At 29.4% G+C, this 18595-nt stretch overlaps 1 protein-coding gene across 1 annotated transcript in view; it reads left to right on the top strand.

Annotated features, from left to right (window-relative positions):
* Nucleotides 1-4127: 4127 nt before the first annotated feature.
* The window catches only part of LOC131841123 (uncharacterized), a 65845-nt gene continuing 51377 nt past the window's right edge, over nt 4128-18595 (top strand). The window contains exons 1-2 of the mRNA XM_059189371.1: nt 4128-4396; nt 13378-13609. Coding sequence (XP_059045354.1) covers nt 13537-13609 — 73 coding nt within the window. The 5' untranslated portion in view covers nt 4128-4396; nt 13378-13536. The remainder of the gene's footprint in view (nt 4397-13377; nt 13610-18595) is intronic.

Here is an 18595-nt window from a genome sequence, read left to right as displayed (position 1 = left end):
AGGTTGCCCTACACGTGGCTTACCCTGGAAATTATCATAATAAAATCATGGTGAATTTACCAGAATGGGCTAACTGCTCATCTCTTCATCCTCCACTGATGTCCGTGATGCGTAAATGGTTAAAGTGGGTGCATAATTCTATTATTATCAATAAGAATAACAATATATAATTACGTTATATGATAGGCGACATTTTCACCAATTCTGAAAAAAATACTTTAACGTATTTTAAGTAATTCTCACAAGTAACAATTATTATTTGGAAATAAAAGCAAGAATTCTCACAAGAAAAACATTTAAGAATTAAAAGTTGACGTATTTATATGCGCCAATATTTTGTATTAAAACTACATATATTTATTTCAAATGATTATCATATTTTATTAAATTCTGTAAAATCCGTCGTTCTGTGAAAATGTCTCACAATGATTCAGATGTTATAATGTTGTAGTGTGTACCGAATATCTTTTTTAATGGTTGTCTGTTAAAAAAATTACTTTTGTCATATATAGAAATTAATATTATCAACATATAACATAGACGGTTCCATAGAGATCGATACAACGATCCTTCCATAGGAAGCATAGTTATATTTGATGATTGTGTGTTTATTTCGTTTGGATACTTTAGAAAATATCTTTGACCTAAAGGTTAAATAATTAATAACATCAAATCTTGATATTCTACTATATCTAACCGCTGCAACTGTGTAAAGGCTATATAAGTCACAGCTTATCGTCTTCTCTTCCAGATGAACAGTTTTCATTACAGACCCCAAGTTCTCTTATCGCAATTTTGTAAACGACTGATTTACTTCACTAGCATCTTAAAGATACGCGTGTAAGTAAACGATAACTCAAATAGTCATTATTTTTTTCTTCCCGCATAGGACGTTATACTTTTTAAAGTTCGTGGGTTTGAATATATCTGACACTAGAATGTGTCAATATATGTTTCTGACTTCGTTATGGAAGCACTGATATGCAAACCTCATTAATGCGAGACGAGAAGTTTGGTCCTTGCCACGCTGCATTCAAATATACGCTGGAGACATGTCAAGTGTGTTCACAGTCGTCTACCATATTTAAAATTATAGTCGTGAAGATATGCCTTCTCCACCTTCAGAAGGGACAAAAGTATATTTTTAATATTCTAGTACTAGCTTCATAAATGTACGTGCTAAACTACGCGCTGATAACTTGATGTCATAGGTAAAAATCTTTTTTATGTTAATATATTACAAACAAGTAACGTAACGAAGTAATTAGCGAGAGAACTAAGGTCACCGACATAGTTCTTCGTATTTGCAAGTTGAAGTGGCAGTGGGCTGGTGATATCTGTCGCAGAAGCGATGCACGCTGGAGTACGCGTGTTCTAGAGTGAAGACCGCGAATTGGCAAACGTAGTGTAGGACGTCCTGTAGCTAGCTAGGTGGAGCGACGACATACGTAGGGTTGCGGGTAATCTGGAAGAGAAGGGCTGAATATCATGCCCAGTGGCGTGCCTTAGCATAGGCCAAGGCACGCCTGGACATAGGTCCAGCAGTGGACTGCAGTGGGCTGATCATGATGATGATGATTACAAACAAACAACGACCTTGGTGGTCAGTTTAGCACACCGTTTTACTTCCGTTGGTCGCTGGTAGGATTGCTCGCATGATGCAAACATTTGTATTCAGGAGTATAATTGTCTGTATCAGTTCAGACTGATACAATACACTTTGTAAATGCATTAGTATGCATTTAAAAAAAAAGTATTTATATCAGTTAACTCAAACTTACCATGGGGCTAGGTGACATTGTGTTAATTATCCAGGGTTATTTATTTATTATTGGTATATTCAAACAAATAATTAAATCATTCTTCTTCATACAATGTATGACAAGGAAGGAGATATGCTACCTTCCATGTAAAGAAAAACAATTGGAATCCTGAATAACAGCTGGTGGATATATAAAATGAGCTATAATATCCTGAATGTTTACCAACACTCCTACCACATGTTCGTTTGTTATTATACCATGCCATTAATCCTCATTACCTTGTCACCATGTTAGTGACAAGTTTATTGTCGTCAGAATATGGTGTTGCGAGCTTATAGCCGACCCTAAGGTGCTCTACCGGATGTGGGAAAATTTACCGGGATGACATGATTGATATTCTGGTGAGGCGGTTTGCCGTGATGGTTTGTCAAATATTGCAGGAAAATGAAAGAAGGAATTGATTTTATACGGTGCCGAGACCATATTTTTTATCTGTACACTCCGAATGTATCATAGATGCGAACAATTGATCTTATATATGGATAGTACACTGGCTGTTAGCCGCGACTTCTACTACACAAATTTTCATCTCCTATTTCACCCTATTTTTAGATAAAAAATTGCCTATAAAATCTGCTTTTATCTACAATTTCATTAAAATGCGTTCAGACGTCACAGATAGAGAAGGTAACAAAAAGACAGACAGACATACATACTTTTGCATTTATAATATTAGCATGAATGTTAATTGCATTTATTGTAGCGTGGCTTGCTATTTTATCGTATATCTACTGACTTGCAGCTAGATCTTGTTAATGTTGACGAAAAGAAAATATGTAGGTGTATTTGATATGTTAATTACATCTAATTTAATTTTTATTAATAACATTTCCATGTCCATTAATCTGAAGTAAATAAAACGTAATATTGCAAAGTAAAGTAAATTATAAATATTGCAAGGTTATCAGAAATGATTATAATGATTTGAATTTAATTGCATTTGGATATTGAACTGTTTTTTATGTTTATCTATTACTAGCTGACCCCGCGAAGAAGGGTGAATATTAGGCTTTGTATGTTTTTTAATGGCACATTATAAAAAAATAGAAAATGTTAGGAGTGGCTAATTTTTGTCGCTTAGGAGTATAAAAATAAATAGTAACCTACTAAATATGCATATATAATTTCATAAATATTGGTCATGCCTTTTCGGAGAAGTAAGGTAACTAACATTGTAACACGAGAATTTTATATTGTGTCATTCGTAAAAAAACGCTCCTTTCTACAAAATAAAATAATAGAAAAAATATATATATAATAAATATAGCGCCATCTGCAAATTTTTTCCGGCAGTTAAATAGTGGCTACCGAATTAACATAAACGTATGTCAGAATTCTATAGACTTACATTACAGATGAGTCTATTATAAACATATATATAAAATATATATGTTTAAATTATAATAATAATTAAATTATATATGTTAATAGGAATTTATAGGAACTTCGCCGATAAAAAGAATAGAATAGAATAGAAAATCATTTATTCAAATAAACTTAATTTAAGCACTTTTAAATAGTCAACAAAATCTATAAAGCTGTCCATCACAAGAAGAATAAGCAAGAAACTTGTGTGTTTTTTTAAACAATCCTTGTAAGTTCACATTTTACAAGTCGAAACGTGTGAATACAAACTACCAACCAGCACTAATTTATTTAGGCTCAAATATAAAAACACAATAAGATTAAATCAGTCGTAGCGATAAGAGCAGACCAGTCCCTACAAGCAGCACTCGTTCATATCGGATGAGCCAGCCATCACTGCGCTCGACCATATTTTAGACTGACCCGGCCCACCACGCCGCCACATGTCTGGACATTTTAGTGAGCATGACTACTCATTCCACTCGACCACGTCACTGCTACAAAAATTACTATATGGTATAAATATATATATATATATATATATATAAATTATAATGTTGTCCGCAAATAATACTTGCTGTATATTGCTATCATCTATAAATTCATCTATCCTATAATAGGCTTTTTACATAACATTTGTTTAATATAAAGTTTGAATTGCCTCTTAAAAAAAATAATTTATTAGAAGAAAACGGCCAGAAAAGCTCGTTCGTCTAGTTACTAAACTTTTAACTCGATGAAATATATCCAAAATTTTAAACATCATTCATCAAATGCTCAATCGATTAAATTCCATTTTAACACAATTATGCCATCCATTATAATTGTTTTAAAATCAACAGTCTGTTGAAAATAGAAATCAACAGTATTAATAAGAGAAACAGGCATTACGTAGCTGCGCGCGGTTTGGGCGGGCGAAGCCGTAGTAGGTGACTAGATTCGTAGCCAGTCAGTCGCCCGCGCGCCGCCAAAGCTTTTGATCGTGTTTGTACGTGCCGCACATTTGCGTGCCGCGTAGCGTTACCACGTAATGATGTGTGTTGAACTTGCAGAGTGTTTGTGAAACTTTGAGATTTAATTCGATTTGTTTGAGGTGCGAGTCTGAATTACTGTGGGAGAGTTTATTTGGAGCTTAATGAAACAATTACATCCGGTTTGCTGTTCGTTTTGTGTCTGTTGATTTTGGATGATGTATGATGATTTTACATGTAAGTTTATAATTTTTTATGTAATTTTAATTCTATTTTTTATAATAAACACCAATTTATAATAATATAATTTATAAATGCTAACATATAAATTATGTCAAGACAACAAATATACTTTACAACTTAAAAATATTCTTAGACATAGGAGTACAAACACTTTTCATTACAAAAGGAATAATTAAAATCGGTACTGAATATTCAATAGTATACTCATGAAGTGGAGAGAATTTAAATATATCCCGATCCAAAAACAAAAACGATACGATTGAAAAAGTATGTTATAGATATTTCATTATAGTCTAACAGATCCAAAAAAAATCAAACCAAATTTAATAAAACATTTAAATTTTATTATTTAATATAATTTACTGTTTTTTTTTTAATAAAAATGTAGAATGACGCAATGGACATAGATCAATATTTAAATCTTTTACACTGTAAAAACCTTTACATAATTCATTCTGAGTTAGGGAAGCTGTCTCAAAACATCCATACTAAAAATGCAATTAAATTACAAACTTACTTTCTTTTAACTTACTTAGTTACTATAACATACAAAATATAAATATTTTATAAACAGGTATTATACATTCAATGAAGATTAAGTTTCAATGACAAGAAAGTGCAAATAAGAGATATTGTTGGAAGTATTTTATTAATACAAATTAAAAGATATAAAACAAAAGAATTACTATAAAATATGGATAACTTGTAAATATAATACATTAAATTATTTCCAATAGGCACAGGTTGAAAGTTAGTTTATTTATATTAACATGCCTTGATATATGGGCACTTCAAGACAAGATAATTAATTATTTAAAAAAAAGTATTCATAATGAAATGCATGTAATGTACATATCTGATATATTTAAAAATTATTAAATTACAAGACAATATAATTAATTAAAGAAAATGAAATATTTAAATATCTACTTTTGCGTGTCCTAAGGAATAGGTAAAGATAACTTGGTGCCTTCTATTACTTCATGTTATTTTATCCTTTCTTGTACAATCAGCTTTATATAGATCGTGTCGTCAAAGATGGCTAAAATTATCTTAGGGATGACAAATTCAATTATATGTACGCTGTCAGAATAATTATATTATTCTAGTCTACAGTATTTAATAATGCGTTAGCAACACAATTTAATTTTAGAAAGGCATTAGGATAAAACATTCATTTCTATAGAAGACGTTTTTGGAGATACGTAGTAATTCGAGTATAAAATTTTTAGTTGTTTAAGTAACAGTTAAAAATCTCCAAATGCTAAGTTACATTCAAAATTATTTACCCATATAGTACATTTTATTCTCTTACGTATGAGGTACTAAAATTAATTTATAGCCTGTTTGTTATAATTGGGTAATCAAAAATATTATTTATTTTCTAAATTTGTATTTGATTTTAGAGTTCTATTCTTGTACAATTTTGTTAACTTCATATTTTGACAACAAAACTTAGAATAAATCTTAGTACCCATTCTATTTCTTCCCTGTATACATTAAAAATATAAATTTATTATTTTTTTTTTAAGATAATAGAGATAAAATTTCACGAGATCAGTTCTGCTTTAATCTTGAAGACGTATTAATTAGACAGACAGATAGATACTATTGCTTTTATATCAATAGTTTAACAATAATGAACACATTATATGTGACTTCATATATTTCAGAATTGAAAGTGTAATTGAAATCTACACATTTATAAAATTTCCTTGAAAATCATATTCACTCACTCACTTTCTCGCGATGACGTAACAAACAGATCTTATTCAACTTCTAGGGTTGAAATTATAATTATGTGTTCATGACCCTTTGGATTTGGGCCGCTTGCTAGCAGGGTATGTCACTCATATTTGAATATTTATAAATTTATATTCGTATTCGTTTGATTACTACGATTTTGTTTTAAATTCTTTCATATACTGTCTTTGCTTTTTTGCGTTTTACATGTCCTATACCCATTATATTATTTTTACTACATTCATTTTTTCATTAACGTTATCTTCGGCTTCGAACTTAGCACATGCAGTTGTGTATCAACTTCCATATGGAGTATCCATTAGTTCTGATCTTCGCCATACGCATTTAGGTCTTGCCGGTTTTCGTAACATCTTCTGTCCAGTCCCCAAATTAATTATCTTTCAAATTTCATTCATTCATTCCACGATCGATACAAATTCGATTTCTATCATCTCTTCTACTATGTAGGCTTCACTTTGCACTGTTTATTAGTCATCTTATCACCTAAACAAAATGAGAGCATTGTCATTATGTTCACAACGGGTTTATTTGTGGTTTAGAAATACTGGATCTAATCAAATAAAAATAAACAGATAGACATCAATTGTAAATGTGACATAGTGTAATATTTATTCTTTATTTCTGAACAACTATAAAAATTTATAAAAATAATCTTTATTCGTATACACATATTTAAACATTTTTGAATTGTCATTATTTTTATCCTACTGCCATATTCATAATGTAGATTTAACTAAGTGACTTACTTTAGAAAAACCGGCAATAATCTTAAAAAATATAGGTATATATTTACTAGCTACTCGCCCCGGCTTCGCACGGGTGTACATGTATTATATATATAAACCTTCCTCTAGAATCACTCTATCTATTAAAAAACCACTTGAAAATCCGTTGCGTACTTTTAAAGATTTAAGCATACCATAGGGCCGGACAAACAGCGATAGCGACTTTGCTTTATACTATGTAATGAAGGTTTTGTATAAATACAAACAAAACTAAAACAAAAAAATATTATACAAATTTAATATTGTATAATTGAAGATTAACAGAATTTAAACGATTAATTACATAACAAAATGATCGTTTTAATAAATGCTTACTAATTTACAATTCTCCCTTTGTTTCATAACACGCAATTTTCTCGTTTCTCACTATGAAAATAATTTCACGAAGGAACGCTTTTAGTATATACTCGATGCTCATTAACAGTGTTGCACATTTTATTTCTTCTGTTAAACATAAAATGCTTTCTCTGTTCTTTCATTAATTGATCGGGTAATTATTATATTTACATTTTTATAAAAAATAACAATTCTTCTCAGTTTTAGATTGACATTATTCCATTTTAAAATATAAATTAGTAATAAAACTATTACGTATCATAACTATAAATACCTTAATATACACTGTCGAATTTTGAAATTAAAACAAAAACTTGATTGTTTGTAGTCCAAAATTTTTATGTGTACAAAAAAGAGATGCGGTTAAAATTAAATAAAAATTTTAAGGAAAAAACATTCTTAAACAGGTGTATCCAAAAACCACCTGTTAATCTCGAGGGTACTTTGAAATAAATCATACTTTAATGAGGGTGCGCAATTTTCCTGTCCACGACTTTATCATCAGGTTAATTAAAAAGTTAACTATTTAAGAACATTAAGATTTATATACAGTAATAATTATAATATACATTAACTTTACTTTTAAGGACTTTAATGTACATTAATATAATAAAGAAGTCATAAATTAGTTTGTTCAAAGTAACCTCCAATACCAATGATCCGATATTGAAATTTTTTTAAACCCATTTATCGATGAAGGATAAGACAATATATCAACTAAGAGGAGCGGAGCTTCAACCATAAACGTAGCAAAAACTGGCAAAATATAAAGCCGGTATGGTTAACACCATAAAAAAGACGAAGTAGTGCGGCGCGGATCCACTTGTAAAATAGGTAATAATAGACAATCATATGATATATGTGATGAACATGAAAATACAATAATACATTGTAATAGTAATATATACAGAGAAAAACTTATTTTGAATTACTTCATTAGGATTATTTTGTACTTATGACAGATTTTAATATAGGTGAAAATCTCAATTACATTTATTCAATACTCGCGTAGGAACTTTTTTTTAATTATAATTATTAAAATGCATTGCTTGGGAGGTTATACTAATTTATAAATTATATACTAGTGAAGCTATTGTACGTTATATTAACTTATTAAACATTATTTTTTGTTATGTATATTTGAAGTTTGTTATATTTGAAGTCTATCGAAATACAATGCTTTGCAATTATATTAAGCGAAACATTTTTGCATTCCTAGGTGGATTTTATAAGAAAATAAACTTGCATTTATAGTAAAAAGTTATGTAGATTATATAACAGAACCTTGCTTTTTAGGCAATCTTTGATAGTTCCGCCTGGGATTAAAGTGTTGACGGTAGATTTATTATTTATACAAATACAATGAAACAAAATTTATTATATAATGAAACGTAGTTATAACTAGGAAAGTATCCTCCGATAAACACCGGTAGGTACGAATACGTTCATTTAAAGTTTGATTTGTTCACGAGTAGTTTCGAATAGTCGACAACTACGACGAATGCCGGGTCATTGCACACTGCAAACTGCTGATTTTCCATTTCACAATTTAACAACATTTATTTTTAAAAATCTGTGCATTTTATACAACGTACAGTATTTATTTATTTATTTAACTTTAATGCACACAATATAATATATAGTATAGTATATTTGGCGGACTTAACACCATGCGGCATTTTCTACCAGTCAACCATTGGTGGTGCAGAGAATAATTGTTGGCGGTGCAAAATTATAAACATAAACAAAATGCAACAAAATATAAATATATATACAATACAAAATATATATATATATACATAAGAGATTTATCCATGATATTGGAGGGAGATAGTGTAAGAAGTAGGGCCTCATTAGAGGAGAGAGTGTGTATATATGTATATAGATATTAAATTTCGTTTTAAGAATAGTGCCTAAAATGTAATATGCTATTGCAACCATAATGCCCAACATGTAAAATAACAAAGAAGCAAATTGCCTAACAACCTTTATACCTACCTACACTAATATATACTCAATGAATTAAAAAAATATAAACATTGCAACTAAAATATGTTCTATTATTTAAAATTAAGAATTTTTATTCGAATACCGTTTGCTGCAGCTGGCCGTTACAGCTTCACTGGACGAAAATGGTAGTGAGTGCAGGGGAATTTAAATTAAGAATCTATATATTTACGCGAAGCAAAAACTTTGTACGCATTTTACGAATGTTGCGCGAACGAAGAAGTTAAATTTCGCATACTTATTTAGAGAGGGAGTGCAGAATGGCAATATTTGATTTTAAATTAATCATAAAAAAACATTATACACACTACCGTGCATTTGACGCACAGGAACATTTATTCTTTTGTTTATTGCCTGTGCGACTTCCTATGTCTGTGATTATAGAAAATATAATCTTTGACAATAATACTTGAAAAAAATTAAAACCTATAATCTCAATTAATTTTCGTTTATTATTGATAAAGTCTTCTGATACGCAGTATTGTTTTTTTTTATTAAAAACGTCATCAGAAGATATATATTTCTAAGTAAATTACTTACCAGTGCTAAAAAGCATAATGTATATAGCTTTGTATGGACTCAGTCAGTACCTATCATATAGGAAATATACTAAAATTAGTAAGTATACAAATAATAAATATTAGTACAATCGAGTGTTGGTGTAACATTTTGTTATTTACGAAACCTATAAATACATTTACGAATGTAAAATCTGATTATAAAAATAATAAAATGCAAGCAATAAAACAAAATTTCTTTGCTCATTTACAATTCTCAACATTCATGTAACTCTTATATAATTTTCATTTAATACATTGTAAACTACGGTAATATTCTTAATGTAAAATGATAATTATTTCAATTTCCTCCTGGTAGACACAAGTACAATAGGTTAGACAAATGATCGTATCTGGACGGCAAACAACATAATAATTTATTGAAATCACTTAGCCATTAGCCATTTCTTCGTTATTAATGGTTACGATGCCAATAACTGATGTGTTTTGTTTTCTAAGTACTACTTTATTGTTATTAATTCTTTGTCTTGAGCATTATTTATTGGTATGTCAATATAATAACGGCAACACGGGAGATTCTAGCCTGTATTACATAAAAATATTCTATTGCTGAAGAAACAGAACAAAAAATAAATTCAATGAAACTTTGAAAATAGAATATGTTCTATTACTGGCCAGAAATAAAAGTTACTATGAGGAAAATGAGTATTATTACTTTCGAATTCGTAACATACTTTAATTTATTTATTTTGAAATGGTATGGTAGTAATAGCAGGGAATAAAATATTTTTGTATGAAATTGTGGTATTAATCTGTCGTGACTATGGCGCTATTTTTATGCCATTTAACTAAATATAAATAGATACGTTTTGTAAAAAACTTAAAAAGTACGTCAAAAATAGTTACACTTTCCTAACTTTACCTTTATTCTTTGTTTGGTTTCCTTGGTAATTAATAACGCTGGGAAAGGCAGAATATTTTAAATCATTAAAATATTCTGCATTAAAGAGTATATTTGTCGAAAAATATTAGAAACGTAAAAATCAAAAATTGAATATTAAAAACAGGTCATTAAAACACAGGAATATTAAAACCTCTTTTTATATAGAAACTTAATTGTCAAAAATATCTATATAACAATATCTACTACTCAAAAATATTAATGACAATATCTACTACTTATATGCAGTGACAATTTATTTTATGTTTACAACATGACACGTAACAGAAACAATACTTGTATCATAATACAAGTAACAATCACGGGATCTCGGCGCGTTTTATAGCACGAATACAATAATCGTTAGCTTGGATAATTTCTACTTAGTGTGGAATTATATTGGAAAAGGCGTAACATGGCACGCAAACTGGGCTCTTTCATGAAGCATATTAAACTTTATTTAGGTACTTACATTAAAAAGGAATGTATACACTACGCGCGATTTAATAATGTGTTTTACCTTTGAAAACAAATTAAATGTACTCTTTATGTAACATATATGTATGACCTAATGTGTCGCTTATTAGCAGAACTTCTAAAAGGATTAGTTTCAAATCGTTCAACCATTCGAAATGATTGTTTTTGCTTTAAGTTAAATTCTGGATTTACCGATTTAAAAATAGAATCGAGACTTTTACTTTTTAATAAACAAAGTTGCTTGGCACCTTATTTTATCGAAAAAGTAATTTACGGAGTATCGTATAGTAAGTCTTTATTTGAAAAGTCGCCAAAAATAATACAACAACACCGATAAGTACGAATGTCAACGTATCAGCCAAAAGAAGATTAAATGAATGATTAGCGCGATACGAATTGGGCTTAACGTTATGTTTTTCTTTGTAGTTTTGTTTTATAGATACGTTCTGAATTGGCGCCTTTAGATAGATTAAAATAATAAATTCAGCATCAATAAAAAAAATATTTTTTTATAATGTTGTTTATTATTTTTCTTTTATATATCATACGTTCAGAAATAGTGCGCTTGAAGTCCAATTGACTAAAATAATGTAATCAGCATCAAGAACAAAAATAAAAATATTGTCTATTAATTTAAAAAACATACAGTTTTTTACTATGAAACTAATCATATCAAATAATGTGCTTATTAGTTTTATTTAAATCAAAAATTTCCTTAATGACCCTCATGTGTTTCGTTTTAGACGTATTAAATTGATTAAGCATTCTTTTTATTAAACCTCATGAATTTTCTTGTTTAATTTAGTGAATAAATGTATGTTATCACTAGAATATATTTATATCCACCCATATAATGGAAAATGATGGTACACATCAAAGAATTTCGAATTTAATTCGTGGCCATTGTTTTTATTCTTTGCTGCCAATGGGCGGGAAATCAAAAGCTTTACTATCCGAATATATCCGTTATCGTCCATTGTTTGCGCGATTCTCAGTTTCATGGACTCAAAAGGAATCTAAGTAGTGAGGAATAAAAGAAATTGTTTGACGGTTTTCCTTGTTTATGTTTTGGTCGGCAATCGCACGCCTCTAGCAAATTCACTAAGAACGACTAATCCGCGGAGAGTCATTTAACTCGGCTACTTTTGTAGTGAATCCTATCTTGTAAGCCAGTTTGAGTCTATCCTATTCTATTTATTGTTTTCGAGATTTATTACATGTTTTTATTTGACTTTTTTTTTGTATCTATGTTTTTTATTAATCTGTTTTTTAGTTGAATTTTAGACTGATTCAATGTGCTTACCGATATTCGATCGACTGAGTGTATATTATTCTACATTCGTTATTATTACATACTTTTCCTATGTATAATCAGTGATATTGCTTGTAAAACTAGGATTCTGTAACCCTAAACACTTAAGTATTAAAGGTAGTTTCTATACAAATGCAAAACAATAATATGTCTATGATTTACTATCATAAACAATTTTGATACACCGCTATCCATAAAACGAACAAACCGTTAATGAAAATCTTTCCTTTCAGTCAAACAATGAGGAAATTTCACAATTTTAGCCTCTGTTTTTAATGTTACATCATAATGAAATAAATTAAAAGAGAGGACTGAAAGATGGTTAAGGTTTTGTCCTAATTTTTTATTACATATTACTAGATTTATTAGATACTTCTTACTGGTTATTGACCTATTATTTATATGTACTTCTATATTGAAATAATAATAAAAATTACTAAAAAGATAACAAACGAAAATTGTATAACCTTAGATATATACCGTTTAAGTAGGTGGAAACTAATTTGCAACGTTAATTTTCTTAACTACAAAGTTAATAGTTTTGTTCTACTTCAAGAAATCCAACTGGAGAAGGAGCGAGCCCATTGCCGTATCCTTAATTAGGTTAGTTATACCAATATATATAAATGTATATTACATTTAGCTAAAATATATATACACAATTAACTCTTTGTCGACTGTAAATATCACCTAAAGACAAGTGAAATTCAAATTTCTAAACAATGTTAGATAACATAGTAGTCCGGATCCTACTTTTATATTATAACTGTGCAACCAATCAATCAAAATAATGAAAACAAAGTTAAAAGTTATAATAAGTTTTTATTTTTTCACAGGTACATAATAGAAACGTCGACGAAGAACAGATAACTTATGAAACGAATCAGCATGTTCCACGGTGTTCAGTTTTTAAATTCAATTTTGGAATGTTTCGTTTCGCGCGGATTGTGTTTAGTGGACTGATTCTCGTATGAAAATCAACGAGTGGTGCCAACATGGCGCGGAAAGCAGGCCTGCTCTTCGTGCTATGCGTGACAATGTTTCCGTTGCACCGAGCTGATAATCTTGGTATGTTTCATGTAATTTTCATATATTATTATTAAAATGAAGAGCTATTTTTTTAAATAAAATATTAATTATATTACCTACTGACTCGAGTTTCATATTAGAATTATTTAAATCGATTAACCATTGTTAGATTTATTCTTTTTCATTACAAACAAAAATCATAAATGTTTTTAAGACAATTTTAAAATAATTCCAATGTCAGTTTAGAAAATAAACCTGTTAAACTAAATGTAAAGTATATACGTAAAAAGAATTCAAATAAAATAAATTATCGCTTCAACCAAGCACATATAGATGCGATTACGTTAACTCGGTATAATGAAATACAATTGTACGAGAATTATTTATATGACAATGGAAAAAATGATGTCTTCCAGCAAAGTCAGTACATTCCAGAAACTCATTACAACATTTCTGTTGTTTCACTTCTCAAAATAACAACTTGAAACGTGAATGGGATGGGATGTCTAACAACAAAAGTGAGGTAGAAACTTTATTTAATTTACATAGCCTTCATAATACTGCTCGTACCAGAAACATATTTTGTTGGTAACGGCTTAATAAAAATAAACGGATACAATATACATAACATAAATAATTCATTTGAAAGAGTAGGTGGATTATCATATGATTTTATGCTACAATTTCCTTTTGATTTAAGTCTTCTTAGTTTTATCCAACTACGCTAAATTCCATCTATTTCTCTTTTTTTATTCTTTCCAATATTATGTATTGTATATTATTATTCTATTTTATACTTAACTAGCAGACCCGGCCACGCGTTGCTGTAGCTAAGATTCTTGAATAAAATAATATGGCAACTGTAGATTGAGATGTAAGCTATCTTATCTATCTGTAAATTGGATAAAATTGCACACAATGTGCAAATCAAATTTGCAATCAGTTCAGTTTAGGAGTCTATCGCAGACAAACAACGTGACACGTAATTTTTATATATAAAAATTTAAACAAATCTAAATCTGATATAATGAATATACCTATATACCTAAATATATGCCTATTTTCATATCATCTCCCGTATCTTTTAAAACACACAACTTTAGTCCAAACCAAACTTAATAGTATTTTAATATAAAATACTATTAAGTTTGGTTTTATCAATTTACTAAGACTATTTACTGTTCATCGAACTACAGGGAAAAATACCTTATTGATTTGAAAAGGTAAATATTTTTTCTATCTATTATACGTAAATGAAAGTATAAAAGTAAATAGATAAAAGTGGATTGTATAAATATAAATTTAATGTTTACTTTGTAAAATAAGGGGATATTATAGTTTCTTGATAAGATTATACGGATGTTTTAATTAAAGTCCAGGTTTGGTGTTTATGTAAACATTAAAATAGATGCAAAACAGTATTCAGATTTGCACCGCTGAATATTATGCTTGCTTTTAAATTATGAATACGTCGTACCTAATTCATTATAAACTTGTCTAGTCTGTATAAATTCGTGTGTTTATTTCCGTTTTATATATTAACTGGTGATTCAATCCGGCTTCGACCGTGTGCTTCTAACTATTTGTTTTATATACAATAGGTTTACATAACAACACAGGTATATTGTCGTATGCTATGATACTCTGGTACTTGTCAAACAGTAGAAGAATTTCTCAAATTGCTATAGTGGTTCTGAACTTTAATCTCTATTAGTATTGATTTGGCAATTTCATTGATTAGTAACCATAGAATATCTTTTATTTCTTTCTATAGTCGACCTAAACCCTTGCAGTTACAAGGCAAATAATTTATTCATTTATTTACATTTTTTTAAATACATTGCTTTAGGCTTCTAACGAGACCACAGTCGGAAAACTATGATTGTAAGGCTCTACAGTAATATGTACTTCTGAATTTTATGCATAGGATAATAAACTACATTTTTTAATACATAAATTTATGTATAAAAACGCCACCATTATTGTAATGTAATAAATTATTTAAGTCGAATTTAAAAAATAAAGCATATTTATCATCTATTCTAAGGGCTCTTTCACATGGCACCTCACAAAACTTACGTATAAAGGGTTGGTCTCTCCCGCTATACATTTTTTAAGCTTTTGTTACTTTTTCAGCTTTAGCCCCGTTATCTGGACACTGTAATAAATTCCTGAGGGTCGAAAAGTCTGTTATACGAGTACATTGAATCTTTTTCGCAAAAATTCGCTAGAAACGATAAAAATAAGCAAATTGTCAGTAATGTTAGTATGATTGTACTAAATTTTAAATATACATAGCACTAAAAATAGACTAGTGTAATAGAATTAATTAGATAATAATCCTATATAGTAAAATCGATTTGCCGAAAATTGTATCTCAGTAACTACTTACTCACCTTTTTTATACATATAATTGGAATGGCAAACAAACTGACGTCCCAACTGATAGTAGACGGTTACCATCACCGATATATAAATATATACAAGTGCAGTGCACCACAGACATCACGTTATCATGTAACCGTGATCAGTAAGAGTAAGTATCAGATTACTTGTTTTCTATGATGTAGTAAAAATAACTAAAATAGAATTAAGTTGACACTTCGATGTTATTCTAATACAGAAATGTAAAATTGATCGTTGTCTGTACATGTAAGATATATTATGAAGAAAACTATTAATCGGGGACTTTATAGAATATACTAAACTAGTAAAACCTAAAACAATGATTCTTAGAATTTTGTATGTTTGTCTCTGTATTTGTATGCAATTATAAACTAAAATACGAATTTATAATAAAACATATTTTTGATTAGCTAGTGATAACAATATCTAATCAGGAAACATTTTCAAAGGATCAGCTGAATCATTCATAGTAGAACTAACTCCTAACATAACAATTACACCGGCTTACAGCGTAGGAAGCATATAATCCGACTTATTAATGTAATCACAACCGTGTTAGAGATAGCTAAGTCTCGAAGCTGAGACGAGCCGCAAAACTCATGTGTAATGAAACGTTAGTATTCAGTAAGATAATGAGAATTCAGCGTTGGAATATCTATAAATAGTATGCACAGCCGTTGTTTTCGTTTATCTGTATCTTCGCTTAGTTCACTTTCTAAACCTTTTCGAAATGGTTTAGAAACTATAAGTATATAGTAAGTATATAAATATGTCGCTGCACGCGATCGCACCACCGCTGAGCTGCTACTGAAAATCAGTGTTTTGCTCGTTGAGCAAATTGTTCACTGAGTAGCATATGTATTTTACACCTAATATGTATTTTAATGTTTATTTTATGTTCTTATTTCATGTGTAAGTTAAAGTGTTGTGTTTTTTTTTTATTATTATTATTGTTATTCTTATGTGTTATTTTCTTAAACTTGTTAATTTGAATTTTGTTTGTACTCTCTTTGTTTGTGTTATCTGGATACAAATAAAGATTTTTATCTATCTATCTATCTATTTTTTATGTAACAATGAGAAACAAGCTGGCTGTCCACCTGACGGTAAGCGGTAAGAACTACAGACATCACGTTGTCAAGTGTCACCCGTAATACCACACATGCATTGCCTTAATGGCAATTAATACACACAGATATTATTATTATGAATTATATTTTATTATTATAGAGTTCAGATGAATAAAACTTTTATCTGAAAAGCTATTCACAACAACTGATATAAATCACCACAACTGTTATCACAGATGAGGTATTTAGAGATATTCAGAAAAATCCACTGTTGATGTCACGGTGAATGCAACACTGAACTTACTGAATAAATTTGAACCCCACGTGGCAGATAGCAATCGAACCGCCTCTCTCTCGGATTAAGTTGTTTTGTTATCAGTATTTCCATAGCCAAAAAGTTTTTTAGCATCTCTCAGTTTAGAACTTAATATCTTTGATATTTTATACAACTAAGCCACGAGGCCTTATTTAGATGATTATCTAGGACTTTGGGGTATTATTGTTAAGGTCACCAGACTATATAATCGTAACCTTCAGATACATGATGTCTTGTTGTCAAGTAATATTACGCTTGGTTGCGCGGACCGAAAGTTCTACTAACTGTTTACCGAAATATTGTTTGCTTAGCCACAACATATTTCATGGCAACTGTGAGAACTACATAGGTAACATATAGTTCATGTTCACTGAATACTATTAATATATATATTAATATATATATATATATATACGTATACTGGTATAAGAATTTTTATAACAAAATATTTTCAATATACATCTGTCGTTTTCTTGGTCTCTATATTGAAATTCCTATATATAATAATTAGTATTATTTCTTAAATCATATTATTTTGTAAAATTAAAATAACGATAGATTCCTTACTATTAGAGTATACGTTTATATTTATATATTATATTAGGTATTTTACTATAGTATATACTATATACTAACATCTATACGAGTCCATCTGTGATCTGATCAATGAAATCTACACTAATTTTATAAAGTTTGTATGGTTGTAGGCTAAAATCTCTGGATTTACTGAATCGATTTTGAAAATTCTTTCAGTGTTATATAGCCCATTTATCGACGAATATTATGTACTATATATTATCACGTTATGATAATAAGAACGAGCCAAGCTGCGATGAAAATATTGCAAAAACCGGGAAAATATGTGAAAGTTAGGTTAAGTTAAGAATATACGAAATTGCGCGTGTCTGAGTCTGATAATAATTTAAAATTTTTTAGGTGACGTATTGAACGTGTACACAAAATTAATTAATTTTCTCTCATTGGAGCAATACAAATAATCCCTCAAGTCAATTTAAGCAGATAAACAGACAAACAGACAGTTTTTGTTTCATCACACATTTTTATAATATGCTAGCTGACCCGCGCAACTTCGTCTGCGTTCCACCTTTGCAATATGTCATATGGTGTTCCTCAACAAATTGACTATCCAAGACAAAAATATTTTTTCAATTCGAACCAGTAGTTCTTGAGATTAGCGCGTTCAAACAAAAAAATAAACTCTTCAGCTTTATA

The sequence above is a fragment of the Achroia grisella genome, unplaced genomic scaffold, assembly GCF_030625045.1.
Source record: "Achroia grisella isolate CSIRO2021 unplaced genomic scaffold, CSIRO_AGI_Agris_v1 utg1573, whole genome shotgun sequence".
Taxonomy (NCBI): Eukaryota; Metazoa; Arthropoda; class Insecta; order Lepidoptera; family Pyralidae; genus Achroia; species Achroia grisella.
This window is presented reverse-complemented; position numbering and strand designations above follow the sequence as displayed.